At 43.5% G+C, this 10,752-nt stretch overlaps 2 protein-coding genes across 2 annotated transcripts; one reads left to right on the forward strand and one right to left on the reverse strand.

Moving 5' to 3' along the window:
- Window positions 1-336: 336 nt before the first annotated feature.
- Window positions 337-4,924, forward strand: LOC5514847 (sodium-dependent phosphate transport protein 2B). Its single transcript, XM_001634913.3, has 4 exons — window positions 337-511; window positions 1,852-1,960; window positions 2,072-2,344; window positions 2,969-4,924. The coding sequence occupies exons 1-4, from the start codon at window positions 407-409 to the stop codon at window positions 4,318-4,320; spliced, it is 1,839 nt and encodes a 612-aa protein (XP_001634963.3). The 5' UTR covers window positions 337-406; the 3' UTR covers window positions 4,321-4,924.
- Window positions 4,925-5,187: 263 nt separating this feature from the next.
- On the reverse strand, window positions 5,188-10,401 carry LOC5514848. Its single transcript, XM_001634965.3, has 3 exons — window positions 10,096-10,401; window positions 6,311-6,373; window positions 5,188-6,213 (listed from the first exon to the last, which is right to left on the reverse strand). Exons 1-3 carry the CDS (start codon window positions 10,264-10,266, stop codon window positions 6,013-6,015), a joined length of 435 nt encoding a protein of 144 aa, XP_001635015.1. The 5' UTR covers window positions 10,267-10,401; the 3' UTR covers window positions 5,188-6,012.
- Between the last annotated feature and the right edge of the window lie 351 nt (window positions 10,402-10,752).

Below are 10,752 nucleotides of genomic sequence, written 5' to 3' on the forward strand. Positions count from 1 at the left end.
AACGGACTTTGAGATTCTTTCGAATTTAGATAGGCGTTAGATTTCGAAAAATATTGAATGGCAGTTATTTTAGAGAAGTTTGCTTGTAGGTTCCGCCTCTGCTTCGGAAACAAAAACGTATACGTTTTCGATCAGGTTCATATAAAAACACAGAGTTTTTCTCTTGATAAAGCGTATTATTTCTTTTCAACCAACATTGCATAACGACTCAATACAAGCAACGCGTCCTTTTTTCCAAGGTCGACTGATAATTCGTGTGCTGCAATATTTGTGATGCAAATTTCACAAAAAAAAACCAATGTCTCCATTGTCTCCCTTTATTCGTGCGCCCCGTGTGGTCAGATTAAAGTCAACAAGGAAAACTGGTTATAACCGATCAAGCTAGTCATGAGCCTTAATTTCCACGATGGCTGCTCGTCGCGGCACATACGCACTCGAAGGTGACCACAGACTTTCTAACGACAACTCCGCTCTTAGTGAGCTCGCCCTGGAAAGATGTGGCTCTGTACAGGTAATACAGCTTACTTGAATGTCTTTTTTTTAGGAAGTAGTACCCCCATGACCGTTTTTAGTATATGTTTAGTATCTAAGGGATTTGTATTTAGAATCACCTAAGATCACCACGGTCACATCAGGCTCGAGACAAAAACCGCCAAACAAATTTCAAATATTGTACGACGTAATGTTATTTTTTTTCCTTCCTAAAGATAAGAATTCTAAGAATGCTAATGATAAGAAAGCAAGGAATACTTTAACATAGAAAGAGTTCTTACTTTGTTGAAAAAAGTAGAACTCCGATTGTTCTTCAAAAGATAATTATTACAATGAAGTGCTCTTGTTCATATAACCGCGAAATAATATTCTGACCGCAAAAAATAACATGGCGTTCTTTGTTTCGTAGCGTCGACACCTAGTGCGAATAAGATACGGTTATACTTTTGATAAAGAATATTTCTACATCCTGCAGAGGTGCAGTTAAATAAAAATAATAAATGCATATTTGTAGTGATTATAATTTGTGGTGGGCTTTGTATGTAAGAAAAGAATTCCAAAATTGATAATTTGAATGATAATAGAAGCTGTTTCAAAAGTTAGTTCCTATACTTTAAAGTAACTCTAAGGCTAAGTTCGGACGTCGTACAGCGGCGAAATGATCGGAGAATAATTTTTGAGTGCTAGTATCATTTATTTTGCATGTATGTGCATTATGAGGGCACAAATAAACGATAAGTAATTGAATAATTATTTTAGGATATTGTTTGTCATAAAGGGCTTATTGTTTGTACGGAGGCGCTAACGTTTGTAAAAAGCACGCATATGACTTTCACATAATACTATTGTTTGCACTTGCTGTAATAAAAATGTTTATGAATATTTCGTTCACAGTATTCATTACGAGTTCTCGTTTTATTGATATTTTGTTTGTGCTATTGTTATGTATCAAAACGCAAATGAAAATAGATTTTTCATTCCTGGTTTTCGAATAGTGTTAATGAATGTGAAGAAAATGTTATTGTGTGCACTCAATTATGTAAAGTTCGTTAATGTTTTTCCTTTTAGTTCAAATGATATTACTTTCGCTTAAATGACAGTATATCAGCGTAAATGTTTGTAATTTACCGGTTGAAACTTTCGCTATTTTTCCAAGTTTGACTGGTTCAAGAAGGCGAATTTAAATGATTGGTTCGAGAAGGCGAATTTTAAAAAGACTTTAAAAAGACTTTTAGCGCCAAATGTGCGCGCGCAAAATTCCCCGCCAAATTCTGTACTTGTCGGCAACAAGGCCCCACAGAAGTGTCACATTTCCATATCACCCATACTTTCTTATTGATCTGTATGCATTTTTACCAGAACCAAGACAATCCAGGAGAGATAAAGGTGGATGTTGTTCCAGTGGAAAGGGAAGAGTTTGATCCATGGGCCTTACCAGCATTCAAAAGCGCTGGTCCAGACTGGTCCGGTGGGTGCTTTGTCACATAATGAATTTGCTAAAAGGAATTTTCTGTCGCCGTCTCTTGTAATTGATCCATTCTTTAACACGTATATTAAAAATGATTATGTTTTTTTGTAGAGTTGGACACCAAAGGCAAGCTCAAGCGCACTGCTTGGGGTTTCACTAAGGTCATTTTACTGCTCGGGCTGCTCTATATGTTCATCTGTTCGCTCAGTTTCTTGAGCAGTGCCTTTCGGCTTCTTGGCGGAAGAGCTGCTGGCGAGGCATTTGCTTCGAACTCGATCATCAACAACCCCGTGGCAGGGCTTATGATCGGAGTTCTCGCCACAGTCTTGGTGCAAAGCTCGTCAACTTCAACATCCATTGTCGTATCGATGGTTGCTGCTTCAAGTGAGTTAAATTTGTAAGATGGCTCTTCCAAGAGGGACAGGGAGGGGGTTGGGCGTTACACAGGCATAAGTATCATATACAAAATGTTTGGCGATTCGTCAATAGGAGAGGCCGGTTTTTGGTGGACAAGAACAGGGAAGGGGGAGGGATGTTTTGCCCATAGCCACTAGATATGCGCCTGTTGAATCCAATCCAGTTTTCTGAGGATGTTGATGCAGAATTGCTAGACGTTATCTGATCACGTGAAACCTTATGTAGAGGTGACTCGATCGGCGTGAAAAACGCACCCGTTTGTGACCTAAGCACAATTACTATATTGAAAAAAATGTCATGAATAAAAACTTATTTCCTGGTCTTTACCTTTAAGACCATGCGTCATCGTTGAAAAATACCAAGTATTAAAAATCATCCATTTCCGTTCCCTGATGTGGAAAAGCTTGCGGTATTTTTTACTGAATTTAGCATAAAACGTTGAATTTGGATGGTTATTTTTCATCACATAATTTGTCTTCCAAAATGGGAAAACGATGAGTGGCAGCTCTATAAAAAAGAACGCTCCCACCTCTAGCTGATAACTCTCACACTGTCGTAAACCCGATAAACTTATGATATTTTGTTTTTCAGTCATTGACGTTGGGCCAGCTATCCCTATCATAATGGGGGCGAACATCGGTACTTCCGTCACCAACACCATCGTGTCCTTGGCCCAGGCTTCCGAGAGAAATGAGTTCAGACGAGCATTTGCCGGCGCGACCGTCCACGATATCTTCAACTGGTTAACAGTACTTGTGTTCCTTCCGCTCGAAGTGGCATCGGGCTACTTGTTTCATTTGACTGACGCTATCGTGAAGAGCTTTCACATCAAGACCGATACCGGGGCAAACGTGGAACTCCTCTCCAAAGTGACAAATCCGTTTACAAAACTGATCATCCAAATCGATAAGAAGGTGATCACCGCAATCGCACTTAAAGAGGAAGGCACTGAACTGAAGTCTCTCATCAAATTTTACTGCGACAAGGAGAAAGTTTTTGCCACGGCGAATGTGACTCGACTTGTGAACGAGACTGTGAACGGAACCACAATAGAAGTAAACAGGACTATAAGTGAGATGGTCAGTAAAGAGATCAAGATGCCCTGCAAGTTCCTTTTTCACGACACGGGGATGTCCGACACAAATGTAGGCGTGATTCTCCTCATCATCGCTCTCTTCATCCTGTGTGTCTGCTTGGTCTTGATAGTCAAGCTCCTTCATTCCATGCTGAAGGGCCAGATCGCTGCGGCTATCAAGCGTACAGTGAACTCAAATTTTCCAAAGCCGTTCCACCATTTCACCGGGTACTTCGCTATCTTGATGGGTGCAGGCATGACTATCCTGGTGCAGTCCAGCTCCATCTTCACGTCTGCTCTTACCCCACTGATAGGTGTAGGTGTGGTGGCCATCGAGCGTGCCTATCCACTGACCCTTGGATCAAACATCGGGACGACAGCTACTGGAATTCTCGCTGCCCTGGCCAGTGACCAGGGTAAGCTCGAGAAGGCCATCCAGATTGCCTTGTGTCATTTGTTCTTCAACATCTCCGGGATCTTGTTGTGGTACCCGATCCCGTTCATGCGTAAAGTACCCATCAAGGTAGCAAAATTTTTGGGTAACACGACTGCCCGGTACCGGTGGTTTGCTGTGGCCTACCTAATCCTCATGTTCTTCCTTCTACCCGCTGCTGTCTTTGGCCTCTCCCTCGCCGGGTGGCAGGTCCTTCTAGGAGTGGCAGCACCATTCATTCTCTTAATCCTGTTCATTGCTGTTGTGAACGTGCTGCAGAAGTTTGCACCGAACCGCCTCCCAGAGGTCATGCGCACATGGGAGTGGGCTCCTAAGTGGACGCGCTCACTGGAGCCACACGACAAGGTGATCCAGAAGGTGTACAAGCTAGGGAAAAATCGGTTCAGCAGGAAAGGCAAAAGGGGGGGAAACTAGGCAACAGCAGGGTTTGTCTCATATCCTCAAGAAACCCCTTTACCTAGTCTGCATAGCAAGCGCAAAGGGCTGGAAAAGGAGAAAAGATCATGCGTGCTTGGGGAGGGTAAAGAAAGAGCTACTCCCTCTTTGCTTTGCGTTCACCACTTCCAGTACAGCAATCTTACACGCGCACGGGGTGACCTTTGGGAGCGCCCGAAAAGTAAGCTGGATCATCGAGCATGGCCCACTCGTTTCTGTTGCCCTTCGGCATTGCTACGCAGGTTACCCCTTTTCATACTCTAGGAATCTTTTTTCACAGAACCCATTTTTTCCAAGAATTTTTTTTTTGATTGTATATACCACGTCTTGTAACCCTTCTTTGATTGTAATCTTAGTTCTGAGAAACGTTTAAAAACAAAATGGAGAAAATTGTGTTTTTAGATTGTTTAAGGACAGTTTATAAGTTCCTTTTAGGAACTGAAACCTTTTTGTCTAAGTTGCTGGTAATGGAGTGCAAAGAGTTTTTAATGATGGGAAGCATTGATTCGATTATCATCTAGAAATTTATAGTGTATTCCAGTTATTTTTGTTTTAATTTTGATTAAACTTGATCATAATTCAACAGTTGTGATATTTACTTCAAATAACTACAACGCCAAAAGGAATGTCACAATTAAAACTCAAAATACACAGGCTGTCCTATTAATGCTCTCTTAACACATTTTTTTACAATCTTCTTTTTAGTCTCTTGAATAAGTGCCAGTTGTTAAATATTCCCATCAACACCAAACCTAAGCACCCCACCCTTCATGGTTGTAGCAAAAAAAGATTTCGTTTGGTGGGGAGGGGAGCAAGCCTTAGTCATATTTTATTTATATATCCCAATTCCTCTGTAAATTATATTTTTATTATATGGCCCTGCCTTTCTCAGTTGTCCCTAACACTCATTACAAAATGATGCATCAAGCAATGAATAGGTATATGTCAAGTCAACCCAGACTGCAAGGGAAGCTGGCTTTTAAAGATAATTTTAAGCCATGTTACTGATAACAAAACGATATAGCTTTTTATGTCAGTCAATTTTTACCTATGTGACCTATCTACATTAAAATACATCAAATATCTAAGAAAACATTATTTTCATTAAACAGAGCAACTGAAATACATAAATTTGGTAGGTTTGGGTGATGTTGCTTGAACCAATTTTGTATGATTTCGTCCATTCCTCATAAAATTCTAACTTAATACTAACTACGAACTTTAATTGCCTGTTAACACAAAAAAGTTCAATTTTCTCTAAATAATGTTTCAATTTTCAGTCAAGTCTCAAACTCAACACCTGGGAAAGTTTAACTCCCTGCTAACTTGAACTACTTGTTTTTTTCCCAATTACCACATTTTACACCGGTAATTCAAAATTTTTTCTCTGTTATCTCCAAAAAATGATTATGATTCTTATTTTGGTTGTATATTATCATTTTGAGTGAGTTGCAGACTTGCATCATTCACATATTGATAAAAATACAATGAAACCGCCTAAATACATTTTCAATTGATGCTGCTAATTTCTGTTACCCTTCAGAGTTCGGGTTAGCAGACTTCTCCTGTAGCTTGCCCAACAAACTTCGTGATTTTATGGATGTTAACAATAATCACTTTTATAGTCATTTTTAACAGTATAACTTGGTCAAGTTGATCAAATTTTAGACATTAGGCTTTCGCTGAGGTTATGTTCTTGTGCCTGTCTTTATCCAGAGTTGTGATCCGTGTTCGGCAAAGGACACATTTCAGTGGTAGATTAAAGTCACTCACAGCTACTTGTAGGGTCTTGACAAAACACATTCGGCAAAGGACCTTATGTTGACATGGGTATGTCTGAACGACTGCTTTACAAGAGTTGCAAACAATACACTGAAACCACAAAAAGATATGTGAAACACATTTTAACAACAACCAAGAACAAGAAAGAGAGTTGAACAATAACCAAGAGCAAGAAAGAAATGATTACCTCCTCATCCTCATTCTCTGCGACTTCATGCTGAATCTGATCTAGAGAAAGTAAAAGGCGTTCCTGGAGGAAAAGAATAAAGCAATTCAGGTATAGATAAGGTGGGTGTTGGTAAATACATACAGTGTTGGAAAGTGGGTATTGGCGTCTACAATGTGTTAAACTCGGGTGGTTTTAGTTTTACAGTCTAAGAATGGTCAGGGTGGGGAGGTTGGTCTGTCTTTTGGGGTCTTCAAGTGGTGAGAGTAGTATGTAGGTATGTGTTGGGTCTTCTATTGGTGAGGTTGGGGTGGTAGGTATGTGTTGGGTGTGCTATTGGTGAGGTTGGGGTAGTAGGCATGTGTTGGGTCTACTATTGGTGAGGTTGGGGTGGTAGGCATGTGTTGGGCGTGCTATTGGTGAGGTCGGGGTGGTAGGTATGTGTTGGGTGTGCTATTGGTGAGGTTGGGGTAGTAGGTATGTGTTGGGTGTGCTATTGGTCAGGTTGGGGTAGTAGGCATGTGTTGGGTCTACTATTGGTGAGGTTGGGGTGGTAGGCATGTGTTGGGCTTGCTATTGGTGAGGTCGGGGTGGTAGGTATGTGTTGGGCATGCTATTGGTGAGGTTGGGGCAGTAGGTATGTGTTGGGCGTGCTATTGGTGAGGTTGGGGTGGTAGGTATGTGTTGAGCGTGCTATCAGTGAGGTTGGGGTGGTAGGTATGTGTTGGGTCTACTATTGGTGAGGTTGGGTTGGTAGGCATGTGTTGGCGTGCTATTGGTGAGGTTTGGGTGGTAGGTATGTGTTTGGTCTGCTATTGGTGAGGTTGGGGTGGTAGGTATGTGTTGGGTCTGCTATTGGTGAGGTTGGGGTGGTAGGCATGTGTTGGGCGTGCTATTGGTGAGGTTGGGGTGGTAGGTATGTGTTGGGTGTGCTATTGGTGAGGTTGGGGTAGTAGGTATGTGTTGGGTGTGCTATTGGTGAGGTTGGGGTGGTAGGCATGTGTTGGGCGTGCTATCAGTGAGGTTGGGGTGGTAGGTATGTGTTGGGTCTACTATTGGTGAGGTTGGGTTGGTAGGCATGTGTTGGCGTGCTATTGGTGAGGTTTGGGTGGTAGGTATGTGTTTGGTCTGCTATTGGTGAGGTTGGGGTGGTAGGTATGTGTTGGGTCTGCTATTGGTGAGGTTGGGGTGGTAGGCATGTGTTGGGCGTGCTATTGGTGAGGTTGGGGTGGTAGGTATGTGTTGGGTGTGCTATTGGTGAGGTTGGGGTAGTAGGTATGTGTTGGGTGTGCTATTGGTGAGGTTGGGGTGGTAGGCATGTGTTGGGCGTGCTATTGGTGAGGTTGGGGTAGTAGGTATGTGTTGGGTCTGCTATTGGTGAGGTTCGGTTGGTACGTATGTTTTGGGTGTGCTATTGGTGAGGTTGGGGTGGTAGGCATGTGTTGGGCATGCTATTGGTGAGGTTGGGGTAGTAGGTATGTGTTGGGTGTGCTATTGATGAGGTTGGGGTGGTAGGTAAGTGTTGGGTCTGCTATTGGAGAGGTTGGGGTGGTAGGTATGTGTTGGGTCTGCTATTGGTGAGGTCGGGGTGGTAGGCATGTGCTGGGCGTGCTATTTGTGAGGTTGGGGTAGTAGGTATGTGTTGGGTCTGCTATTGGTGAGGTTCGGTTGGTACGTATGTTTTGGGTGTGCTATTGGTGAGGTTGGGGTGGTAGGTATGTGTTGGGTGTGCTATTGGTGAGGTTGGGGCAATAGGTATGTGTTGGGCGTGCTATCGGTGAGGTTGGGTTGGTAAATATAAGTTGGGCGTGCTATTGGTGAGGTTGGGGCAGTAGGTATGTGTTGGGCGTGCTATTGTTGAGGTTGGGGTGGTAGGTATGTGTTGGGTGTGCTATTGGTGAGGTTGGGGTGGTAGGTATGTGTTGGGCATGCTATTGGTGAGGTTGGGGTGGTAAATATGTGTTGGGCGTGCTATTGGTGAGGTTGGGGCAGTAGGTATGTGTTGGGTGTGCTATTGGTGAGGTTGGGGTGGTAGGTATGTGTTGGGTCTACTATTGGTGAGGTTGGGGCAATAGGTATGTGTTGGGCGTGCTATTGTTGAGGTTGGGGTGGTAGGTATGTGTTGGGTCTGCTAATGGTGAGGTTGGGGTTGTAGACATGTGTTAGGCGTGCTATTGGTAAGGTTGGGGTGGTAGGCATGTGTTGGACTTGCTATTGGTGAGGTTGGGGTAGTAAGTATGTGTTGGGCATGCTATTGGTGAGGTTGGGGTGGTAGGTATGTGTTCGGTCTGCTATTGGTGAGGTTGGGGCAGTAGGTATGTGTTGGGCATGCTATTGGTGAGGTTGGGGTGGTAGGTATGTGTTCGGTCTGCTATTGGTGAGGTTGGGGCAGTAGGTATGTGTTGGGCATGCTATTGGTGAGGTTGGGGTGGTAGGTATGTGTTGGGTCTGCTATTGGTGAGGTTGGGGTGGTAGGCATGTGTTGGGCGTGCTATTGATGAGGTTGGGGTGGTAGGTAAGTGTTGGGTCTGCTATTGGAGAGGTTGGGGTGGTAGGTATGTGTTGGGCGTGCTATTGGTGAGGTTGGGGCAGTAGGTATGTGTTGGGTGTGCTATTGGTGAGGTTGGGGTGGTAGGTATGTGTTGGGTCTACTATTGGTGAGGTTGGGGCAATAGGTATGTGTTGGGCATGCTATTGATGAGGTTGGGGTGGTAGGTAAGTGTTGGGTCTGCTATTGGAGAGGTTGGGGTGGTAGGTATGTGTTGGGCATGCTATTGGTGAGGTTGGGGTGGTAGGTATGTGTTGAGTGTGCTATTGATGAGGTTGGGGTGGTAGGTAAGTGTTGGGTCTGCTATTGGAGAGGTTGGGGTGGTAGGTATGTGTTGGGTCTGCTATTGGTGAGGTCGGGGTGGTAGGCATGTGTTGGGCATGCTATTGGTGAGGTTGGGGTAGTAGGTATGTGTTGAGTGTGCTATTGATGAGGTTGGGGTGGTAGGTAAGTGTTGGGTCTGCTATTGGAGAGGTTGGGGTGGTAGGTATGTGTTGGGTCTGCTATTGGTGAGGTCGGGGTGGTAGGTATGTGTTGGGTCTGCTATTGGTGAGGTTGGGGTGGTAGGTATGTGTTGGGTCTGCTATTGGTGAGGTTGGGGTGGTAGGTATGTGTTGGGTCTGCTATTGGTGAGGTTGGGGTGGTAGGTATGTGTTGGGTGTGCTATTGGTGAGGTTGGGGTAGGCAGGTGGTTTTCGGATCTGTGAATGGCTAAAGTGGGCTGGGTTTCAGTAGTCAAATTGTTAGAGTGAGGTGGGTGTTGGGTTTCTCAATAGGCTATTCCAGCTATAAGTTTGTGCACGAATAACCATAGAAACCTACCTCAACTACCAGAATGCAGTGCACGCTTTTTTATTTTACATCAAAGAAAGCGTGCGCTGAATGCCGGTAGTTGATGTATGTTCCCATGGTGGGTGTGTGTGCATGCTTATAGCTAGAATGGCCTATTGGGGTCTACAAATATTGAACATTTTTAAAGAGTCCAAGCATAGCAATCTTTCTTCGGTAACCATGTTTGTTTACAACTTTAAGTCGTGTATAATAACAACCAACCAGTGTTTTCCCGACCCATTGATAAATCATAGTCAACTGATGTATAGTCAAAATCAACTACTCTGAGATACGAAGTAGTTTGTCTGGTTCTCATATCAGAAGAAAAACGACTGTAAGCTTCAACAACAGGTTTCACATAACTACATTAACTTGAATTTACTTTCTAGGTCTACATTTAATGTTATATAGCTCCTTCTCAACTTACCAGCTTTCCTCGTAGCTCTATCAGCTTGTCTCGGCCGTTAATTTCAATAGTTGCTTGGCGATATTTCTGGTAGTAGAGGTAGGCGAAATACGCACTTGGTATAACGGCCGCCACGGCCAACATTCCTGTCAAAACTGCATTTCGGCGAACGAACGCAAGAATGCTAGTCATTTCACTTACCAACTATGCACATAGAAGCCGTACACCATGTTATCTTAATGCAAAAATTCGTTTAAAGTTGTGTTATTGTTAATAGCAGCAATCTCTTGCTACGATTTCGTTTATCCAGGTGGCTACTTCGTAAATGGTTGATAATAGTGTACTCTAAAAGTTATTATATTGTAAGTGCGTATTAATTTCCATTCTCTTCCTGTCATCACAGTTCAGCCGTGTTTTTACCCTCAAAAGCTTTGTATTTATCTTTTAATGACATTGAAAACCTCATACAAAATATATTGTTCAAGGCTTATTCTAAACCGATTCTGTATCACACACGACATTTTCGTAACAGCTTATAGCGTGCGGGGGGGGGGGGGGGGGGGGGGGGGAAGGGAAGGGGCAGCTCCTAGCGCATGGGGTCGAGGTCCGGGACACGCACAGATAATTTTTCCTTAACCACTGCCGCCCGCAGTCTTCTCTCACCCTTCCTCCTTATAG

This window comes from Nematostella vectensis, chromosome 2, assembly GCF_932526225.1.
Source record: "Nematostella vectensis chromosome 2, jaNemVect1.1, whole genome shotgun sequence".
Lineage (NCBI taxonomy): Eukaryota > Metazoa > Cnidaria > Anthozoa > Actiniaria > Edwardsiidae > Nematostella > Nematostella vectensis.

Coding starts and splice junctions, on each gene's coding strand:
- LOC5514847 (XM_001634913.3), top strand. CDS start 407: ATGGCTGCTCGTCGCGGCACATACGCACTCGAAGGTGACCACAGACTT. Junction 512..1,851: donor AAAGATGTGGCTCTGTACAG/GTAATACAGCTT, acceptor CATTTTTACCAG/AACCAAGACAATCCAGGAGA. Junction 1,961..2,071: donor CGCTGGTCCAGACTGGTCCG/GTGGGTGCTTTG, acceptor GTTTTTTTGTAG/AGTTGGACACCAAAGGCAAG.
- LOC5514848 (XM_001634965.3), bottom strand. CDS start 10,266: ATGACTAGCATTCTTGCGTTCGTTCGCCGAAATGCAGTTTTGACAGGA. Junction 6,374..10,095: donor TAGAGCTACGAGGAAAGCTG/GTAAGTTGAGAA, acceptor CTTTTCCTCCAG/GAACGCCTTTTACTTTCTCT. Junction 6,214..6,310: donor CAGAGAATGAGGATGAGGAG/GTAATCATTTCT, acceptor TTGTGGTTTCAG/TGTATTGTTTGCAACTCTTG.